The sequence below is a fragment of the Hyaena hyaena genome, unplaced genomic scaffold (assembly GCF_003009895.1).
Source record: "Hyaena hyaena isolate Hyena2069 unplaced genomic scaffold, ASM300989v1 scaffold_124, whole genome shotgun sequence".
Lineage (NCBI taxonomy): Eukaryota > Metazoa > Chordata > Mammalia > Carnivora > Hyaenidae > Hyaena > Hyaena hyaena.
This window is the reverse complement of record NW_024080755.1, coordinates 2713260-2736967: the sequence shown is the minus strand read 5'-3', so window position 1 is coordinate 2736967 and position 23708 is coordinate 2713260. Positions and strand designations below refer to the sequence as shown.

Genomic DNA, 23708 nt, shown 5'->3' with positions numbered 1-23708 from the left:
TCCATCTGCCTAAAACTTTGCTGGGTATCAAAATATTTTCCTTTATTTCTGCATCATAAATCCATAACTTTAACAAATTTGACCATTAGCTGATATAGTAATATCAAAAAAAAATGGAGATAAAGACCTTCATGTTCGTTTCCATAAAGTGCAGCTTTAATTTTCAATTGTTTGCCTAAGTAAACAGCATCTCATTCCAGATCCCTCCTGCCCCCACCCAAGGAGGAAGGGGAAAAGGCTATTTTTTATTTTTACTCAACAGATGTCTAACACAAAGAATAAATGATCTAATAAAGGGAAGATTTTTTTGCAAATGTTTTTCTGGGTAAGGTTTCTAAGGACAACAGTAGTGAGTGTAAAATAACTTTTCGTAATTAATACGAATACATATGATAAAATAACAAATACATAATTTAGACCTCCGTGCTTATTTTGCAACTTTTAGGTCTCTAATTACAGAAAAGGTACATAAGCTGAACAAGAATACCTTCCAGTGTGGCCAAATTACTTCCACTGAAGTTGAAGACACTCTCTGGTCTTAGCCTTTGTAATTATATAAAGTTGCTGTTTCATTCATATCCAAAATGGGTTTATTCTGCTCTATCATATAAGGACTGGCATCTTTTTCAAAAGAACATTGCTAGCAACAGGGTTAATAGTGAGTACTGATGGCCTAAGTTTGCCAAGTGCTTGCTTTTGCGACAATATAAATACGGATTATTAAAGTTGTCTACGCAAGTATAAAATCTATGCAAAATCCTCATCACATAGGCAAAAATGTTCAAAGGCCAAGAAAAAGAATTATTTTCTTTTACAAGAAAGTGCAACTGCAGGATCTTTTTTGAATGATCTTCTAGACAGTTTTGCAGAAATCTTAGTAGTTTGGCTCAGAAAGTAGAGTTCCTCATGAGGAATAAAAGTTCTTCCTAGAAGAATACAAAGCAAAATTTCAGGCAGCTTTCTGGAAGTAAACCATTCGTTTGTGGCTACGCAATGGGACAAGTAGAACTGATAATGAAGGCTTTCGGGTTTGCTGTGATTTGCACTAGAACTTGGCAGAGCTTTTGTTCTCTTACTCCGGGACCCCATGTCGTAGCTAATGCCATAGACGGTAGTTACAGCACTTGGTCCGACCCTGACAGCAGGCATGAATCTGACCAAGAGGACATCGGAGGTGTTTTCATATGCGTTTTAGGGCTTTTTCAGGTCAAATCTCAACATTTTCACATAAATCATTAAAAATAGAACATTTTCTTTGCTATTTTCGGTATTTTACATAGTTAGTGGATAATCATGGTGAGAGAGCTTTCTAGCATTCACCAGGGATACGGTGTCACACAGTCAGATTTTTAACATTTGCTCGGCTGCTGCTAGATGGTAAAGGAAGTTTTCCGTTGCTGGTGGAAATCGTCTTTGCTTTAGTGCCTCAAAATTGAGAACTAGCTTTTCTCCATCACCAGAAACTTCTGAGAATGGTTCCAGGTGGGTGAAGATTTCTCTTGTTTTTAGAGAAATGTCCTGTAATGGAACAAGAAAATATGTCCTAAGTCGACATTAAAAAAAATATGAATTTTTGTTGTAGCTGGAGAGAATTCTTTCCGCTAATTTTTATCAAACTATAAATTAGGAAAAATGAAACATACTTAAAACAACCTAGAAAAACCAACATCGTGTTTTTGCCATTTTAGCCATGTTTAAGTGTACAATTCAGCGGCATCAAGTACATTCAGTGCTTTATGACTCCTACCCACTCCCAGAACTTCTTCATCATCCCAAACTGAAAGCTTGTACCCATTAAACAATAACTCCCCATCCCCATCTCCAACACCTGGTAACCACCAGTCTACCTTTTGCTTCTATGAATTTGCCTCCACTCTAGGTACCTCCTATAAGTGAAATCACACAATACTTGTCCTTTTGTGTCTGGCTTATTTCGCTTAGCATAATGTTTTCAAGGTTCATCCATGCCATAGCACATGTTAGAACGTCATTGTCTTTTAAAGCTCAGTAATATTCCACCATCTGTACCTACCACGTTTCATTTATCCATTCATCTACTAATGGACGTTTGGGTCATTTTTACCTTTTGGCTGTTATTTATAGAGCTGCTGTGAACCTGAGTGCACAATTGTTTATCTGAGTCCCTATTTTCAATTCTTTCTGAAATATACCCAGTAGAACTGCTGGATCTACGGTAATCCTATGTCGAATTTTTAAGGAACTCTGCTCTTGTTTTTAGAACGAATCTCCCCCCAAAGTCCTCTTTACCTGGAATAAGTAACCCAGCACCTGCCACATGGGCTTTATTCCTCTTTCCTGATAGTCCTTTGCGTGGCTGATAACTCACCAGAGCTCATATTAAAAGTCATGTCTTTTTCCTGGTTTGCTGACATCATTAATTCAAATATTTTCACATCTGTATAAGATGCCAGGCACATTCATCATACGTTATATCCAGTCACCTGTGTATCACTTTCAGTTCATGAAAAACACAGTAACACAAAACTCAGATTTACATAGTTAACCAACATTGTAAAGAGTCAACAAATGTTGAGGGAGGGATGGATGGGCAGTGATGATCCACAGGGTAGGAAGGAGAGTCTCAGCTCTTGGGACAAGCCCCGCCCACTCTTCCTGGCCTGAGCTGCTGGGCCACAAGCACTGAGCAAAAAGAACAGCGCTCCTGGTGGGTCCCTGTCAAACCTGTGGCTCCTTTTAACCTTTAGCTCACGCTTCCCCTCAGAGAGCTGTCTAACCTTTTCTCTAATATCTGTACCTTGACCTTTTGTTTCCATCACAGCTTTCATTTCTCAGGGCTCACAACAATCTGGCATTTCTTTGTTGTTTTTTTTTAAGTTTATTTATTTACTTTGAGAGAGAGAGAAAGAGAGCATGACCTGGGGAGGGGAAGAAGGAGAGGGGAGAGAGAATCCTAAGAAGGCCATGCGCCATCAGCAGAGTCCGACGCGGGGCTCGAACTCACAAACCATGAGACCGTGACCTGAACTGAAATCAAGGGTCAGACACTTAACTGACTGAGCCACCCAGGTGCCCTTATTTTCTATTCATCTACTCCAATATAGGCCAGGAAGGCAGGGGACTCTGCTCCCCACTGCAGCTCCACTGCCCCCTGCCTCACATTTAGTCAGTGCTCAATAAATATTTTCCAGGTAAATGAATGAATAAATGGAGAAAAGAACCAGGTCTAACCAGGCGAGTAGGGCCTGCTTACCTGAGGCTCCCCCCCCACGAGGTGGCACAGGTAGAGACAGTGGGAGACAATCCCTCCAGGCCTCTGGTCCCCATGGGATGACACAAAGGTCTAGATGAGCCAGGGCCTGGGAGAGGCCAGGGCAGAAGTGCATCCCGGAGAAGAGGAAGGAGCTGGGAACAGGCACCACGAAAACAGGCAGCAGAGGAGAAAGGAGCAGCAGGCTGTGCAGAGGAGGGGCTTTGTCACCGCACGGAGAGGCTTGAATAAACTCTTTGGCCATCCCAGCGGGGCACGGGGAGAGCGGAGGTCCACACAAACGCTCTGGTCAGCTGGCCAGGCAGACCCTACAGGGGCGCTGGCCCTGCAGGGTGCGACCACGGAGGCTGCTGACTCTGGCGGGGATCTGATTAATGCCTGCTTACTCATGTTCTGGACACAGAAGCGAGATGAAGACGCTCTCTCTAGGTTCCCTGCTCAGCAGCAACGGGCTCTTTAAAATCTGTTCCTACATGAAAATTCTGCTGGGAGCACAGAATGCATTGTTCAGAAGAGCATTCCAGACCACATGGGGGTCACATTCAGCCCCCTGCACATATCTGTCCCGGACCTGACAACTACTCGGCTGTGGTGGGCCCCCACCGGCTCCTCTCACCAGGGCCATCCTGCAGACCCTCGCGAGAGCGGCTGCCCACCGGCTTCTCCCGGCCCCCTGCGCTCTGGGCAGCTCTGCCACTCGCTGCCCGGCAGGACTCTCAGTAAGTTGGAGACTGAGGAGTTACCTGTATAACTTGGCTGTCTGATTTCTCCGGGTCTTCTGCAGACTGAACAATTAGCTGACCGATTTCTTTGTGCAGTTTGCCCATCGTCATGGCCTCTGGTGAGATCAAGAAGATGTGACGTGAATATTTAGAAGTTTATATAACAAAAACCATGCCACCTACTTGAAAATGTAAACCATCATACACAGGAAATTTTCAAAACAACCGACAACCCCCCCACATTTCCACCTTAGTACTGAACACAGACATGATGACGTGCTAGGAGGTACAGAAAAATCACGATTTGTATGTTCAAAATAAAAACATGCCAATGCCAAACCATGTTTCTCCTTCATACCTACCTGAAAAGAATTTTTGTTTTTCTTCCTAGACAAAACCTAATGACAACTACTGACCACAAGTAAGTTGTGATTTTAAGCCCAAGCATGACTTTCCTATGGAGGTGTGTACAGTTAAGAATTCAAGTATAAGTCAGACGCCTGTGTGGCTTAGTTGGTTAAGAGTCTGACTTTGGCTTAGGTCATGATTTCATGTTCATGAGTTTGAGGCCTGAGTCTGGTTCTGTGCTGACAGCTCAGAACCTGGAGCCTGCTTCAGATTCTGTGTCTCCCTCTCTCTCTGCCCCTTCCCTGCTCTCTCTCTCTCAAAAATAAATAAACATTAAAAAAAATTCAAGCAGAACTTTCTGGTGGGGATCTTGTGGAAGCAGAGCTTCCTGTCAGTTCTGCAGAAGCTGGCTGAACATTCAAGTGTGTGAAGACCCTCAGAATGAGCAAAGGAAGCAACCTAAGTCACGTGAATTACATACATTGCTACTTTCCTCCAGCAAGAAGGCGAACAAATATTTCTGTTTGTCACATTGAGGGACAAACTCCATTTGAATGGTGCTGATTGAGATGGAGCTCCTCTGATAGAAGGCAGCAGGAGATGGCCACCCTTTCTGGTGCTAATGCTTCAGCAATGTAAGTGGCCCTGGCCACAGCTAGCATCCTGTCACTCTGGCTTTACAAAAGGCAATACTCAGCTCCATTCCCTTTTTGACACATCGTTCAAAAAGATTTTCCATACAGGATCATGTTCAGTCCTTGTGCAATGATAAATTTCTAGTGGAACCTTTTATCATTTGCTGTCCTGTAAGAGGTGGAGCCTTCTTCCTCTCTCTTAAGTGTGGACTGGACTTAATGGCTTCCTTCTAACAAACAGAATTTGGAGGAACTGGTATACGACTTCTGAGACCGGGTCATAAAAGGCACTGTGGTCTGTCTCTTGGATCACTTACTCTTGGGGAAGCCAGCTGTCATGTCATGAGAATACTCAAGCTGCCCTACAGAGAAGCCCACATGGTGAGGCCTCCTGCTAAAAGTTAACTTAGAAGTTGAGCCTTTGGATGACTGCAGCCTTGGTAATATATTCTAAATGTTTAGTTATTTTTGAGAGGGAGAGTGAGCGTGAGCAGGAGAGGGGCAGAGAGAGAGGGAGATACAGAATCCAAAGCAGGGTCCAGGCTCTGAGCTGTCAGCACAGAGACCAACGTGAGGCTTGAACCTACTAACCGTGAGATCATGACCTGAGCTGGAGTTGGACACTTAACTGACTGAGCCACCCAGGTGCCCCAATATTTGCTGTTTTAAGCTACCAGGTTTAGAAGTGATTTGTTATGCAGCAATAGATAACTAAGACAGCTTGTTTAAGCAGAAAAGTTGAGAAACAAGATAGAGACACTATCATATTAGGGCACCTGGTGGCTCAGTCGGTTAAGTGTTCACTCTTGGTCTCAGTTCAGGTCATATCTCAAAGGTTCATATGATGGAGCCCCGTGTCGGGCTCTGTGCTGGCTGCATGGAGATCGCTTGGGATTCTCTTTCTCCTTCTCTCTGCCCCACCCCTGCTCACACTTGCTCTCTCTCATAATAAATAAATAAACATTAAAAAAAAAAAAAGATACTGTACAGCATAAGCACCCAGAATGTACTACTAACATGGCTGCACCGGTAAGAATAAATGCCGTGTCCCAGACACAAAAAATCCCTCCGGTTTCAGCACAGCAGACTAAGCAGGCCCTTGAATACCAGGGTTAGAGCATCAGCCTGAAAATACACCTGCTTCAGGTGGGCGGGAGGATGGGCAAACCAGGTCAAGGGGGTTATGAGTACACTTCTCTTGATCAGCAGCAAGTAACATGTGAAGTGCTGAACACTGTACCGACCACCTGAAACATAACCCTGTTATATTAACTACACTGGGATTGAAACTTTTTCAACAAATTAATTTTAAAAAGCATAACTGCTTGGCTTACGTTTCGTATCAACGACAGAAGAGAGAACTAACCTTTCGCAAGTGGGGCAATGGTAATCTCACGATCTGCCAGATTCACAAACACGTCATAGAGGTCTGATCTGTTGCTCACCTCCAAGTCCACAAAGCCGGCAATGTAACCTGTGTGACAGAGAGGGCTGACAATACTGCAATGGGAACAAGTCCTATTGTGAACAGATAAAAAAAGAATGGACTCTAAAAGCTCACCAGTTGCTTTCCTTCATTGCTTTATTCAGGGGACATCAGCTGTACCCTCTGCCAATACTAAAGACTCATTATTGTCAGTTGCCTGAAGAAACGCTTACAATTCAAACTGTCCCAAAAACTAGATTTTAGTGTCAAGGAAGAAGGCATTTACTTTTCAGTTCCTGCTATCCAGGTCAAGAATGACAGCCGACGGGCGCCTGGGGGACTCAGTCGGTGGAGCATCCGACTTCTTCGGCTCAGGTCATGATCTCACGGGTTCATGAGTTCAAGCCCCGCATCAGGCCCTGTGCTGACAGCTAGCTCATAGCCTGGAGCCTGCTTCTGATTCTGTGTCTCCCTCTCTCTCTGACCCTCCCCTGCTCATGCTGTCTCTCTCTCAGAAATAAATAAAACATTAAAAACATAAAAAGAATGACAGCCGAGGCAGAGGTAGCAAGGATTCCCTGGACCAGTGTTCCCCCTTTAGGTCTCTGTCTCCAAGAAACCAGAACCCAATAGCCGGCTTTCTCAGGGACAGCGCGCTGGGAATGGCACCGTCTTTTGCCAGTTTCAGATCCAATACATTAAATGCCAAAGAATCAGGGCAACTCAGGAATTAACAGAGCTTTGGAACTGATGTTAAGAAAACAGCTACCAGACTTTTCACATTTCACAGAGCAATGCAATTAAAAACAAAAACAAAAACAAAAACAAAAACAAAAAAAATTGAGGATCAATTTACCATTGCTAAAGTTTTGCTTTACAAGGGACAATATTTTAAAACAACAGTGACAAAAACAAAAATTCACCCACAGAGCACCCAGACAGACTTATTCACAGGAGAAAATGTGATATATGACAGAAATGATACCGATTACTGGAGAAAAGAGGACCCCATACACGAAGTAGTCTTGGGCCAAGTGGTTTTTCAAATGGAAAAAAGATTCCAAACTTGTTACAAAAAAAGGTAGTTCTGAGTACATGAAAGACTTAAATAGGGAAGAAAAAAAAACTTTGAGATACAGAATCTGAAGCAGGCTCCAGGCTCCAAGATGTCAGCATACAGCCCAACACGGGGCTGCTCAAACTCAGGAACTACAAGATCATGACCTGAGCTGAAGTCAGATGCTCCACCGACTGAGCCACCTAGGCACCCCGGGATAAAGATTTTTCTTAAACAGAATACAAAAAACTAAAATCATAAAAGAATAGTCCAACAAATTCCAACATATTAAAACTAGGATTTCTAGAGTTAGGGGTGGGTGGGAGAAAAGGGTGAAGTAGATTAAGAGGTTTAAACTTTTTTTAAAAATGTTTTTAATTTATTTTTATTTAAAAAAATTTTTTTTATGTTTTATTTATTTCTGAGAGAGACAGCATGAGCAGGGGAGGGTCAGATAGAGAGGGAGACACAGAATCTGAAACAGGCTCCAGGCTCTGAGCTGGCAGTCAGCACAGAGCCCGACGTGGGGCTCGAACCCACGAACCGTGAGATCATGACCCGAGCCTAAGTTGGTCGCTTAACCGACTGAGCCACCCAGGTGCCCCTATGAGGTATAAACTGAGTTGTGAAATAAATAAGTCATAAAGACAAAAAGCATGGCATAGTTAATAATGTAATAACTTTACAGGGTGACAGGTGGTGAGTAAATTTATTATGGTGAATGTTTCATAATGTATAATTACTGAATCGCTACACTGTACACTTGAAACTAATATAATATTGTATATTATACAATACACGTCAATTAAAAAAAACAAAACAAAACAAAACAGGAGGGGCGCCTGGGTGGCTCAGTCGGTTAAGTGTCTGACTCTTGATTTCAGCTCAGGTCATGATTTCACAATTTATGAGTTCAAGCCCTGCATCAGGCTCCGTGCTGACAGAGCTGAGTCTGTTTGAGATTCTTTCTGTCTCTCCCTCTCACTGGCCCTCCCCCATTTGCACTCTCTCCCAAAGTAAACAAACTTAAAAAAAAAAAACCACACAGGAAAAAAAAAGCATGACGGATACAAGGTAAAATAAGATCATAAAATGTTCACAAATGTTGAAGCTGGGTCACAAACACACCAAGCATATTATATGTTTCTTTCTACTTCTGTGTAAGTTTGAGAATGTTAATTAAAAAATCTAAAAAAAGATAAGATTTCTAGTCATTATAAGATACCATGAGGAGAAGAAAAAAATATTCACAAACTCAGAGATGTTTTGAAGTGTGTATAACCAACAATAGGTTCATGTCCTGAATATAAAAAGTATTTCTACGAATCAATGAGAAAAACAACCCAGTGGAAAAATATGTAGAAGATAGTTACTCTGCAGAAGAGGAAACACAACGGCAAGAACAGAAATATGTTTAGCCCATCAGGAATCAAGAAAATGCAAATTAAAAGCATATGCAATTATCACTGTACAGCCACCATGTTGACCAACATTTTAAAAGTTGTACAGTAACCAAGTGCTGCTGAGGACGTGAAGCAATGGGAACTCTGAACACTGCAGAGGGTAAACTGTTACAATCTCTGGGGAAAAGAGCATTTTCCAGCCGCCTGAGGATCTGCATGCCTTGTAACACGGAAATTCAGCTTCCTGACATATAACCTAGAGAAAGTCTTCCATGTGTGCATCAAGAGGCCTGTAATAAGAATGCTTACGTCAGCACTGATTTAAAAGTGAATAACGAGAAAGTCCACATGAATAAACTATGGTATCTCACTTACTGGAATCCTAGACAGCAGTGACAATGAATGAGACTGCAACTATCCACGTGAAAATAGACAAATCCTACAAAAATACTGTCAAGCAAAAACAAAACATAACAAAAAACAAAACAGAAGAATTCATGCATCATGAATCCATATATATAAATATATGGTTAGTTTAGTAAAACTAAACCATGTATTATTCAGAGATATGTTTGTGTGTACATGGCCAGAGCGAATGAGGAATGAGATGGGGAGGCATACAAGGTGCTTCAAAGTAAACTTTGTATAAAGATTTTTTTTTTTTTAATTTTTTTTTAGATTATATTTTATTTTACATGTAAGAAAATTTGCCTAACTGAAGAGCAGCAACAAAAGCCCTTAGCATCTATCATCACCATCACTTTATGAACAAATCTTTTAAGACCATAAAAGTATAAAGGGCCTAATAAGGGGCGCCTGGGTGGCTCAGTTGGTTAAGTGTCCGACTTCAGCTCGGGTCACGACTGTGAATTCAAGCCCTGCATCGGGCTCTTTGCTCTCAGCACAGAGGCTGCTTCAGGCCCTCTGTCTACCCCCGACCCCCATCTCTCTCTCAAAAAGAAATAAACATTAAAAAAAAATAATAATAAAGGGCATAACAACCTTAAATTTAAAGAAACAAGAACAAAAGACTATGTCTTTACACCATGATTCCTAAAGACATAGTACTGGATTATTAAATTCTTAGAATCTTATTGAACATTCTTTTACAAGTATAACATCATTTAAAAATAATTTCATTTTTCCCTTTGAGAAAAAATATGGAAAGTCTCAAAATAAAGTCTAAAATGGAATCACTGACAGGGAAACTTTTTAAATGAGAACTTTACAAATCAAAAAGAAATTGTAAGGCGCCTGGGTGGCTCAGCAGGTTGAACAACCGACTCTTAATTTCAGCTCAGGTCATGATCTCACGGTTCATGTGCTTGAGCCCTGTGTCGGTCTCTGCACTGACAGCGTGGAGACTGCCTGGGATCCTCTCTCCCCCCTTCGCTCTCTGCCCCTCCCCTGCTCGCACTCTCTTTCTCTCTCTCAAATGAACTTTAAAACAATAAAGTAAAGGGGCGCCTGGGTGGCTTGGCCTGGGTGGCTTGGTCGGTTAAGCGTCCGACTTTTGCTTAGGTCATGATCTCGTGGTTCGTGGGTTCGAGCTCCGTGTCGGGCTCTGTGCTGACTGCCAGCTCAGAGCCTGGAGCCTGTTTCAGTCTGTGACTCCCTCTCTCTCTGACCCTACCCTGTGCATGCTGTCTCTCTCTCTCTCTCTCCTAGAAATAAAATAAAATAAAAATAAAATAATAAAGGAAAATAAATAAATTGTAATTGGTGATGCTTGTACAACAAAGTGAATGTCCTTAATGTCACTGAACTGTACGTTTAAAGATGATTAAGAGTAAATTTTATATTAAGTGTATTTTATCACAATTTTTTAAAAATTAAAAATGAAATTTTTAAGGAAAGAAAAATGGTTGCGTTTCCCAAAGAAATAATAAATCATCAGCATTCCCTTAAGGAATGCCAAGAGACTCCTCCCCCAAACCAGCCAGCGCCCTGGGGCGAGCCTCTCGGCCCGGCTCGGCTACCTGGGCACGTCTGCAGGCCCTCCAGCTCGTCGGCACTGAGGTGCACGTAGGGATGCAGTATGGTCCAGTCCTGTCGATGCCACACCAGGGCAGGCAGCGTCCTGGGAAATGACGGCAAGAGCTCAGGTGGCTGCTGGCCCGCACCTGCGCCCCCCGCCCTCCTCCCCGAGGACAAAGCCACGCGCAGAGGCAGAGGGGTGGGTGGACGCTACACGTGCCCGGGCCTCCAGGCTTCAAGTTAAAGTACTGCAGTGTTTTCAGCTCGGCTTTTTGGGGTCAGATTAGCTACAAAAAGCTCAAGTGAAGTTTCAAAAGATCTCTTCCCAGCGCTTCATCCGCAGACTGCCATGGAGGGAGTCTGAGGGTAAAATCCATAGGGGGCCCTGCAAGCAACACATATTTTGAAGTCTCTCATTTCTACATTTAACATTCCAATCAAACTTGCAAACCACTTAGTGTTTGCTTTTATACAAAATGAGTTTCCTAAAAAAAAAAAAAACTAGTGAAACAGCAGCCGCAGAAAGAGGTGATGAATTTAAGTGTGGTTTGGGGAGCCCGCTGCTGCCTGCTATGTGTTTCAGAAGCGGTGGATATCCCAGTTTCAGAAGCATAAACGGAAAGGAAAAGGGTGATTGGGTGGCTGTCGCAATGACAGCTGTCCTCATTTCCCGAGCGCTCACGATGAGTAAGGCACACACCAAAGACTTCACACAGCAGCTCCAATCCTGACAAGCTTACGAAGTGGGTGTTATTATCCTCATTTTACAGGTAAAGAAATGGAGGCTTAGAAAGTTTAAGTATCCTGGATGTGGTCACAGACCTAGTAAAGGCCCTCCCCGGACTTTACCTCAGGTTCTTCTGACTACCAAACCTTCTTTTTCCCATTTTCTAACCAGTTAGCCTCCTGGAGCCTCAATTTTCTCATCCGTAAGAGAGGGGCAATGATACTTCCTTGCAAACTTTGTGTTACAAGCAAATTTAGTAACTGAGGTGACTTATACAACAGCTGGCATAGAGCAAGCACAAAAGCTAGGTCCTCTTGTTTTTTTTTTTTAAACAATCTAAAAAAGTTAGATTTGGTAAAGAAACAAACTTTCAAAAAACCTTTATTATAAAAATAAGAGAATCTGTGGTAAAAGTGAAAAAACAAGAAATAACTTAATTAAAACAGGGGTCAGGAAACCATGGCCATGGAGTGGCCGTCTGTCTTCACACATAAAGTTTTATTGGAACACAGCCATGCTCATTCATTTGTATGTGCACTGACTCTGGCGGTTGGGTGGTTGGGACAGAGACCTTATGGCCTATAAGCCTAAAATCTTTACATCTGGCAAGCTGCAACTCCCTGCTCTAAAATATTTATATTTCTAAATTTAAAGAAGAATCTGCCCAAATTCAGTGACCTTGAACAATTAAAGCTCACCTGAAACATTAGACCAAGATAGCATTTCACCCATAGCCTACCACATTCTATTTATAGCAAATGTGTAACAGAACAGAGCAGGAACACAGGCTGCCCCACAGCTGTCAATGAAGCCTCTACTTTTTAATGACCAGAGACAATACCTGGTGAACTCCTGGACTGCTTCTACCTTGGGGTGATAGACGACAATTCTTTTCTTTAGCATCAGTGCTGTGTGTAAGATAACAGTTTCCATTCCAAATTGAGATACGATGTCTTAAACACAAGAAATGATCATGTTACTGCATTAAATAACATGTAAGGGAATAACATTTTTACTGGAAGGAGTGAAAATAAATAAATAAATAAATAAATAAATAAATAAATAAATAATTTTCAATAAATGCAGAGGTTATTTTCTGTATTCAGGATTGTTTTCAATACAGAGAATAAAAAAGTACCTTGTGGGGCACCTGGGTGGCTCAGTCGGTTAAGCATCCGACTTCGGCTCAGGTCACGATCTCACGGTTTGTGGGTTCAAGCCCCGCATTGGGCTCTGTGCTGACAGCTAGCTGAGAGCCTGGAGCCTGCTTCGAATGCTGTATCTCCCTCTCTCTCTCTCTGACACTCCCCTGCTCATGCTGCCTCTCTTTCTCTCAGAAATAAATAAAATATTAAAAAAAAAAAACCACCTTGTGCAGCACATAAGCACATAAATCCAGACACCTGCTCCCTAGGAGAGGCGCTGTGATAGCCTAAACCTGCCCCCAAGGGCCTCTGTGCTGGATGCCTAGATGAAGCCGGAGCCCAAAGAAAGTGGAATAAGTGATATGAAGGGAACCAGCATCTTTTTGTGTCATGATACACCTTTAGGTTTAAAAAAAAAAAGTTCACTCTGGGGCACCTGGGTGGCTCAGTGGGTTAAGCAACTGACTCTTGATTTCAGCTCAGTTTATGACCTCACAGTCTGTGGGTTCAAGCCCCACATAGGGCTCTGTGCTGACAGTACGGAGCCTGCTTGGGATTTTCTCTCTCCGCCCCAACCCCGCTCACTCTCAAATAAACAAACATTTTTAAAAAATAACAAATAAATAAATTAAGTTCACGGACACCACCCCTCCCAACACGTACGTCTTTATGTAAGTCCTTTTGAGACTACTGTTGAAACCTAACATTTCAACAGGGATGCTTAGAAACCGTATAGAACAGCAAGTTCACAAGCTAAGATAGGCGCTGTGGGAAGACCAGAGTAAAGGCCAGCATGTCCCTCAGAGTTCCTCTCTCCTCCCTTTTAAGGACCCTGAACTGCCCCGCACTGCCGTTCTGGATTTTCCAGCTGGGAGAGGAAGGTGGCGGGTTAGAAGAGGAACTCGGGGTCAGGGGCCTGAGCGCTCCGCACAGAAGCAGCAGTAACTGCTAAAATGTAAGGAAAGAAAAAACTATGGACGACAGTGGAGGCTGAAGCTGTGAAATTCAGCTTACCCACAAAAGAACATTTCTGTGTTGTTAATAGTCAGAATCATGTGGAAAGGACCACCACAAAAATGTGCTTTCCTACAACAGAATTCTAATCAAATAAGGCAATGTAGAAGTTGAACTATCTTTCTGTATAGCAAATAAATATTACACAGATAAACATATACAGAAAGATAGGATATTAGACTCTAATGAGGATTGTCCTTGGCTTGGAGATCTTACTGTTGTTGGGATGGAACCATCTGGGATGGGTTTTGTTTTGTGGTGTGTGTGTGTGTGTGTTTACCTTTGATAGAGCCTGCAAGATAAGCCTTTCGGGCCTCAAAATCCTTGCTAAGGAAAGAGCCATTTTCTTCATTCTGGCATATCCCCTTTGTGAGAACTGCAATATAACTCTCCATCATTTTAACTGGGCTCCCGTGTTTCAGGTACATTCTATAAGAAAAGACAAAAAAAACAACCATGCTATGATTTAGCATGAACCACACAGAGCAATGAATCCAAGGCTGGGTATGGGTACTTCCTAAAAAATCTAAGTCAACCTGCTAATATGCTTCTGAATGCCTGAATCTTTTCATAACATGACTACTTCTATAATTTAATTCAATAATGTACTGAAAAAAAACCACCATTCCAGAGATCTTCAACAATTCCTTGAAGTTGGCTTTCTCCCTCCATCTCTATAGCCCACTCAGGCAGGAGAATGAGCCAAGGATTTTCTGAGGACTCATTATTCTTTTTTTTTTCCCTTAAGTTTTATTTTTTTATTTTTTTAAGTTTACTTATTTTGAGAGAGAGTGCGCGCACACATGCATAAGTGGGGGAGGGGCAGAGAGGAGACACAGAATCCCAAGCAGCCTCCACACCATCAGCGCACAGCCTGATGCTAGGCTTGAACTCACAAACCCATGAGATCATGACATGAGCTGAGATCAAGAGTCAGACACTCAGCTGACTGTACCACCCAGGTGTCCCTGAGGATCCATTATTCTTAAAAAAATACTGCATTCTTATCTCTATGTCTTACATTCACAAATGGTGTTTCTGGCTATAACAACTCTAGCTTACTGCTGGGATTTCCTTTAACAAGAAAGGAATTTTACACATTGTTCACAGAGAAAGCAGTAATTATAGAACCTATATTTATTATCAGAGTTCCCAGAGATAGCCATATTTAGATAATTAAGAAATCAAACTCCTTTACTTTTCTGGTGATAAGTATACACTAGATACATTCATCATCAAGTTCCAGAAAATGCTGACAGGAAACTGCCTACATTTATAGCTCACATGTAAAATCAGTCTCTTCCCCTGAAATCTCTTCCTGTGAGTAACTAAATCTAAATTTTGCTTGAGAAGCAGGACTGAGCCTTTTAGTAGCTAAATGGATTAAAAAACTAGAAAGAAAATAAAATCATTGTTTAAAATAGATCATTTGAGGGATACCTGGGTGGTTCAGTCAGTTAAGCGTCTGACTCTTAGTTTCAGCTCAGGTCATGATCTCACTGTTCATGAGTCCAAGCCCCTAGTTGGGCTCTGTGCTGACAGCATGGAACCTGCTTGGGATTCTCTCTCTCCCTCATCCTCCCCCCACCCCACTCGTGTTCTCTCTCTCTCAAAAATAAATAAATGTTAATATTTTAAAAAATTAAAAAAATAGATCACTTGAAACTGTATTTATTGTAGGTGAAGTGAAAAAAAGCAAGTGTTGTAATTACTAACCAGTTTTGTGAATCATGAGTGTTTTTAAATTAGCTCAATGCACAAATTGAGGGGAAAAGGTAGAGAACAATGAATATGGTAATCTATCCTACGTATCGAATAATCAAGCCCGTGAACTCAAACACATGCTTATATATGGAGAAAAAGTCTCTGGTATGATATAAAGAAAAGAGCCCAGGAGTGCCCTGGGAGTCAGGAAGCGGGTTTAGAGGCTGGGAATAGGGAAAGGAAGGGACCTAGTTTTCACTGTATCCCCCTCTGTATTGTTTGTATTTTTTTTACCGTGTGCTTACATTACCACCACCAAACAAATGACATACCATTAAAACTAAAATAGAGAGGCACCTGAGTGGCTCAGTCAGTTAAGGGTCTGACTCTTGATTTCCGCTCAGGTCACGTTCTCACTATTCGTGAATTCGAGCCCTGTGTTGGGCCACATTGTCAGTATGGAGCCTGCTTGGGATTCCATCTCTTCCTCTCTCTCTCTGCCCCTCCCTTGCTTGCACACACACACATACTCTCTCAAAATAAATAAATAAACTTAAAAAAAAAAACCCTGTAAAATAGAAACAATATATAGTAATGAAAAAGAGAAACACAGGAAGGGAAGTAGGAGATCACTTCTCCCATAACAACTCTGGCCATGAAATACTGAATAGAAGGAAGAACCCCCAGAATCATTCCAAAGGAAAACCACAAAGTGCGACACAGGGGAATTTATTCAGATGGGACAGCCATCTGTCACACCTGGCCCGGATAACTGGTTTCAAGTGAAATCCTGATTGTCCATCACGGCCAACAGCTGGAGGGGACAAACGATGAAAGGGGCGTGGCCAATGACCTGCATCCCATACAGGGAACAGACTCCTTCGCGTGGGCTCCCGCTGTCACGGTGAGCAGCGTGCTGTAGGAGGCGTGCGTGCTTGCCTGTCCTCTCCCCAGAAACGGAAGGAGAACCCCCGTGGTAATCAGCATCATCGAAAAGTGTCGGTCTATGTATTTGTGCACACAGACAAGTGTCAGCGGGGAGGGGAGTGTGCGTACGTGCGCATGCATGTGCATGCGTGCGTGCAGGAGCATGTGGGTATGTACACATGAAAGGGCAGCGCAGGAAGATGTAGGGGACAGGGGAGGTGGCTGCCAATAGCTCTGAGTCCTCATTTCTCTTAAGATGGGACCGGAGAAGAGTCCAGAACACCACAATGCCACGGTGCTGAGGAACCCTCTGAGCTTCCTCCCGGGCAGGAAGTGGCATGTAAAACAATCTGAGAAATATCTGCCAGTGAACTCACTGGTTAACCTAACCCTGACTCAGTCAAATGCAATGGGAGTCCGATGTTTGTTCGAAAGCGGCTTTGCAGTGTTTTTAGCTCATGGCTTCTAGATGGTGTCTCTTCTCACAATAACAATCTCCCTTTGTGTCAGTGCCATACTAGCAGACAACTGTTTATATTCCACAAGGAACCATATACCTGGAACTTATCCTAAGAGAGCAAGAAGGCTTTCTCATCATAGCTGGCTGCAGAACAGTAAAACTGCATTTTCTCAAAATGCAACCTAAAATTACCTAAAACCTTTAGGTAATTAGAAAGTAATCTTCTGCTATATATAGATATAGACATATAGATATGGATATGGATGTAGATATAGTTATGGATATAGCCATAGATCGATAGCATGTGTGTGTATATATAAACATGGCAAAAAAGCAACCATTCCTCAGGCTTATAGTGAGGAACACAGAAACAACTCCCTTTGCCAAAACGACTTATTGGGCATGAGCCTGAGGGCTGACGTTGTAATATATAACCTCTAGAATTACAATTCTATCTAGTAACAACAATATTAAAGAAAAAAAATCTAAAACCCCATCAGAGCCCTGATTAAGGAAAACACCAATTTCCCCAACATACAAGAAAGCTTTGATTAATTAACTCCACTACATATACTTACCAAGGCAAGAAAGCAGACTGGTATATTTTACATAAATTTTTTCAACAGCTGGGATGGAACTAAAGTTTACCTGAATCACGATTAACCAATTAATCAGATTCTCAGCTTCTTAACATTCCAGCTAAGAAATATTTTCCTGTGCTTTAGCATAATTCAAAATGCTCATTAACTTTCCCCAAAATGACTCCCCACACAGACCTGGACACGTATGAAGCAGCTTACCAGTCACCAGCACTTAACTTAGCCGTCCTGCTAAGGAAAGTTCTAGATTGGAAGCGAGCAGAAGTGGCACGCCAGATGTAGCAACTAACTGAAATATGCAGGAGCTACAGTGGTTGTGTCGATTGCTTTTTCTCCTCCCTTCTACCATTTTCCCAAATAAGAGGAGTGTCATAAAAGCAGAAGAGAAAAGTTCCTCTTATAAAAGTTGCCAGAGGGCCAGTAAAGATGAAGTTGGGGAAGCAGAGGGCTGAAATTTGTTTCCTCAGTGTAGAAATCCGCTATGTAACTACTGAATAAGACCTTCATTTTGGTACGACAACATTTAATACAGGTTTCATACAGACCTACACAGTATCCTAGTGAAGGCGGCGTATTTCTCTGGGTTAAAATCTTTGGCAGTCAGAACAATAGAAAAATGAGTCACCTGTCCAAAAGAAACAAAAAGGATACTTTTTAAAGACACTTTCACAGACTTAATTTTTATTACTACATTCTAGTAAACCTCTTATATAAGACGTAAGGGCATTAAAAAGAAAAGATCAAAATGTAACCAAGTTCTCCCTTCCTTCTTTATACTTTTATGTTTATATACACACATATATACTTCATGTCTTAGATAAGAATTTAATATTTTTTAGAGTTAACATTTTTTCAAAAACACAAATATATTTCAAATATCAGAAATGTGAGTTTTCATTTAAAGTCCTCTTAACCTCATCAAAGCAGAATGAGAAATGCTATATCAGACCTACCAATTTATCAACTCTTAATTAATGAAAGAGAAGGATAGAAAACAACAAAAATACACACAGTAAAAATCACACAGTTCCTGAAGTAGTCAATGCTGTATAGAATACCATATAATCTCTGTAGAAAGCACACTGTGACAATAAACTTTATTTATTGATACACCTCTATTACTATAAATATAAATTTCTGCTCATCTTATGCCTATTATTCCCATTAATCATATAAAATTCAGGACTTTATAAAAAGCAAAGCATTTAAGAAATACATTTTCAGAAATCGTATCTTTAAGAACTACCTCTAAATCTTGTCATTTTTCAAATCTGAAAAGCAGATTTGAAATCAATGTTGCTGTTATTGGCATTTTATGGAACAAAACACAGATAAGCCTATTTGAGGATAGGTCAAGACTTTTCAGCAAAAACTTAAGTGAACAGAAACCAAAGATTATAACACATTGAAAACTATCTTTTTGCAAAGTTACATTTTCTAATTATGAATCTGTTTCGTTTTAAACCTCTAACAGTTTTATACTGTTGCCTTCTTGTTATTTTCAAAGGAGTTCCTTAAATTTAAATTGATATCTTGGAAATGTTTCATGGTTATCGGCTATAAAAGTAGCCCTAGATGGTAAAAGAAGTCCCCACACAGGAACATGCCAGGAGCTTAGTCACTTTACAATATTTCTTTTCTTTGAAAAAAAAACCCTGCTGGTTGCTTGGGATTAGGAAAGCTCACAATGACCACATATTAGTTTTCAACATGTCACATGTATACTGTTTATAAATGACACACACAAAAAAGCCTACTGAATACATGTTTCCTTAATTCTACTTTCTATTCTTAACATATCCTTACCATCCACAAACAAATGAAAAAAGTTTTCTTAATTATATCAAAGATGATTTTATCTTTTTAAATTTTTTTAATGTTTATTTTTGAGAGAGAGCTCACACGAGTGAGCGGGGGAGGGTTGGAGAGATGGGGAGACATAGAATCCGAAGCAGCCTCTAAGCTCTGAGCTGTCAGCACAGAGGCGGATATGGGGCTCGAACCCACGAGCTGTGAGATCATGACCTGAGCCGAAGTCAGATACTCAACTGACTAAGCCACCCAGGCACCCCAAGGGTAATTTTATCTTTTAAAATAGTTTTTGGGGCGCATGGGTGGCTCAGTTGGTTGAGCTTCTGGCTCTTGACTTTGGCTCAGGTCATGTTCTCCTGGTTCCTGGGTTCTAGCCTCACGTACGGCTCTGCACTACCAGTGCAGATTCTCTCTCTCCTTCTCTCTCTACCCCTCCCATGCTCTGTCTCTCTCTCTCAAAATAAATAAACTTAAAAAAAAAAAAAAAAAAAAACCTCAGGGCACCTGGGTGGCTTAGTTGGTTAAGTGTCTGACTCTTGGGGAGCCTGGGTGGCTTAGTCGGGTAAGCATCCGACTTTCGCTTAGGTCATGATCTCGCGGTTTGTGGGTTCGAGCCCCACATCAGGCTCTGTGCTGACTGCCAGCTCAGAGCCTGGAGCGTTTTTCAGAGTCTGTGACTCCCTCTCTCTCTGACGCTACCCTGCTTACGCTGTCTCTCTCTCTCCTAGAAATAAATAAAACATTAAAAAAAAAATTACAAAAAAAAAAAGTGTCTGACTCTTGATCTCACCTCAGGTCATGATCTTATGATCTGTGAGTTTGAGCCCCACATTAGGCTCTACGATGACAGCATGGAGCCTGCTTGAGATTCTCTCTGCCTCTCCCTTGCTCAATATCCCTCAAAATAAATTTTAAAAAGGAAAACTTAAAATGGCTTTTAATTATGGACAAATGCTTCTTTCCACTTTTTTTTAATGTTGTATTTATTTCTGAGAGAGAGAGAGAGCGAGAGAGCAGGGGGGGTCAGAGAGAGAGGGAGATACAGAATCCGAAACAGGCTCCAGGCTCTGAGCTAGCTGTCGGCACAGAGCCTGACGCAGAGCTTGAACCCACGAACTGCGAGATCATGACCTGAGCCGAAGTCAGATGCTTAACCGACTGAGCCACCCCGGTGCCCCTTCTCTCCACTTTTAATCAGTCATGACTTTGAGCGTCTACATTTCTACTCCAAGTATAACCCGGAAAGGGCCTCAGTACACCAGCCACAGGGTCGGTCAATATAATACACACCAACTCATATTTATAGAATGAGTAAGAATGAAATGTGAAAGGGGACATTCCCAGTGAAAATCATACTTGGTATTTTTCAAAAGTGTATTGTGAACAATAATGTCTAAAGCTAAGAGTTATTGGAATGTTACATCACTTTAAATATTTTTGGTTGTTTGACCTTCATGCAGTCATACCTTTATCAAAACTGAAGAATCTGGAACTTCAACTGTTGTGATATAAAACCATGTTCTTCTGTACTGACCAAAGACGAAGGGATGGAGAAGTTTGGTTTCATCTGTAAGGCAGCATTTTCTCAGCAGTAAATTCCTTAAAGTAGCTGTCGTGGAAGGGTAACACCACACCCACAGAACTTCTCCATTCGTGTCCTTTTCTACGGTGGAAAGATGGTCACTGTGAGAATGTCAAACAGCAGCAAGGAAGTGAATTGATTGGTTACTCAGAAGCACTTAGCGGAATCAGTTTTCACATCCCATTTTACAAAGCATCCCAGAGCACGTGTGATCCCAAACCCCATCTACCTCTACTCGTCAAATTATGTAGCTCTCCTGAGCTTGAGTGTTAGGCCACCTGAGTAAAAAGTTGTTACAACAAATCATGAATGAAAATTTAAGGGGAGCCTGGGTGGCTCCATCAGTTAAGCTCAGGTCATGGTCTCACGGTTCATGAGTTTGAGCCCTGCGCCAGGCTCTGTGCTGACAGCTCAGAGCCTGGAGCCTGCTTGGGATTCTGTGTCTCCCTCTCTCTGTCTCTCTCTCTCCCTCTCTCAAAAATAAGCATTTAAAAAATTAAAAGAAAAGAAAATTTAGCCTTAAAGTTGGTAGTCTTTCCTATCTCCTTCCATACAAATTCTCATAAACTCAGCATTACATTTTTTTGTTTAATTTTTTTTTAAGTTTATTTCTTTTGAGAGAGCAAAGAGAAGAGAGAGCAAGAGCAGGGGAGGGACAGAGAGAGAGGGAGAGAGGAATCCTAAGCAGGCTCCAAGTTGTCAGAGGATACCCCGATGTGGGACTCAATCTCACGACAACCATGCGATCATGACCTGAGCTGGTCGCTTAACCAACTGAGCCACCTAGATACCCCTTCAGCATTACATTTTTATTAGTTAGAAGGATCTTTAATAAATCTATAGGAAGGGTTTGTTAAAAACAAAACTGGAGATAAAGAAAATGGTGAAATCTCTTTGAAATCATGTTACATACTGATTGTATAAATTCTGTATTTAATATTGTAATAGTAAGAATAATAAAAATAATAATGGTTATCCAGTCACATATGTAGTTTCCTCATCAAAGTAAACCTCAATAACCCAGCCTAAACTTTAGAAAAACGGTTACTGCACATACAGCAGTATGGATGCAGGTTTTTATTATGGAAAATATCAAGTTTATAAAAAAGAGAATAAAAAAATGAATTCCCCCATCGCCATCATTCAGCTCCAGTAATTATCAACACCTGGTCCCTCCTTGTTTCTAAGGTCACACCTCTATTATTTTGAAGCAAATCCCTTTTAAATCTGTGTCCATATGAAAAATACAAAATCTAAATTGAGTATATGATTATAAGTCATCTTCGTCTTTGCTGTTACCAGATAAAGTCAGAATTTAACATAACCTTATTCAGAAGTACCTTCAAGCAGAACTAAGGTGCCTGAAGTACTTCGCTTTTGTTTTGAAGCAGTTCTAAAATCACATCAGAAATAAATACAGGAAGCCAGTCCCAGATAAATGCACTCCTTTGAGACATTGAAAAATAATCAGCACAGTCAGCCAGTTTTGCTAAAAGCACGCAACGTTCTTCCACACTAGAGGAACAATGTTTAGGTGTTTATAAAAAATCTCAATAGAACATGATTTCAAAGGACAACGGCACGCAGGGAACGCACAGGCGTTCATTCAAGCAACCCACTGCCGCCAATGGGATGAATGGTTCCCTGAAACACCCAACCCTGAAACACTGCGCACGGCTCAGGCACACCCAAAGATCCTAACGTACTTCCTCAACGGCTAATTCCTCAAAACTAACCGGGATCCCGCCATATATTACGGTTAGGTACACACTCCGGCTACAGGCATGAGCTCTATCACATGACACAGGATTCCTCCGCGGACAGGAGTTGGGGCTCTGCGGCTAGACCGCACGGGTCCGAAGCCCGGCTTCCTAGCATGCGTCCGGGCGCAAATGACACCTGGGCCTCCGTCTGCTTCTCGGAAATGTGGTCATCAAACATTACCCACACCCGCTGGAGCCGTGGTAGAAGTTTAACGGGAGATAATCCATGCATAAGTGCTCTGCACTCGGGGCTGGCACAGTTGCTCGGTCACACAATCGGGGCCAGCCGGGCGCCGGGCACGCAGTCACGCGTGGCTCCCGCGCGCTCCGAGGCGGGCCCGGTCGTCTCCCCGCCGCGCGGCCCCCCACCCGCTCTCGGCCCAGCCCCGGCCCCGCCTGCGCGGCGGCCCATCGCAGCCGCCAGAGCTCCGTCACCCTCGACGTCCGGGCTCCTGTGCATCATGGGGCGTCCGGGAGGAGCCCCGGAGTCCCTCCGCCCGCGCTGCCCGTCCCGGGCGGGTCCCACGCGAGGCTGCAGGCGGACCGGCCCCGGGCGGTTGGCCCGGTTCCCGCGACCCGCAGCCCCCCGCCCCAGCCCCACAGAGAGGGGGCCGCGACCTCCTCACCGCAGGGGACCGCGTGAGCAGAGACCACCCTGAGCCCAGGCGGAGGCGCAACTGGGACGCTGGCCTGCGGGGCAGGGCGCCTTCGTCCTCACCGATCAGCCCGACTCCGAGCATCAGCTGAGTGTCCGCCGCCTGGGCAGCAGCCATTTTCCGCCGCCGCCGCCGCCGCCGCCGCAGCGCGCGGCTCCCAACAACCCGCTCGCAGGTCCCGCCCCTCCTCCGGGACACGCCCACCCAGGCTCCACCCTGAAACAAGGCCCCGCCTCTCCCTCGGGCCCCTCTCGGATGCGGCTCGCCCTGACTTCCGGGCCCCCCCCCCACTCGCCCTCAGCCTTCAGCTCTTCACGCTCAGAAAACTCCTAAGCCTTGGCATCCTTCCTCAATTCCTCTAAATCCAGATCTTCATAAGCCCTCTCTGCAACCCACTCCAATCTTCCCTCTTCTCCTCAGTCATTTCTCATTCCACCTCTGCCCTCCAGGCCCGCTAAAAAGAGGAGTCCTGAGTATGAAGGGTCTTCATTCATTCATCCA

The 23708-nt window shown here is 42.8% G+C and overlaps 1 protein-coding gene across 2 annotated transcripts; it reads right to left on the bottom strand.

Moving 5' to 3' along the window:
• Positions 1–134: 134 nt before the first annotated feature.
• Positions 135–23383, bottom strand: DENND10 (DENN domain containing 10). 2 transcript variants are annotated; one of them, XM_039237322.1, is made up of 9 exons: positions 23270–23383; positions 20673–20869; positions 17940–18019; positions 13985–14133; positions 12387–12498; positions 10821–10921; positions 6322–6429; positions 3994–4088; positions 135–1518 (listed from the first exon to the last, which is right to left on the bottom strand). In XM_039237322.1, exons 1-9 carry the CDS (start codon positions 23322–23324, stop codon positions 1342–1344), a joined length of 1074 nt encoding a protein of 357 aa, XP_039093253.1. In that variant the 5' UTR covers positions 23325–23383; the 3' UTR covers positions 135–1341. The 2 variants fall into 2 exon arrangements, with proteins under 2 accessions (XP_039093253.1, XP_039093254.1); XM_039237323.1 differs by lacking the exons at positions 17940–18019; positions 23270–23383 and having other exon boundaries at positions 20673–20762.
• Positions 23384–23708: the final 325 nt, after the last annotated feature.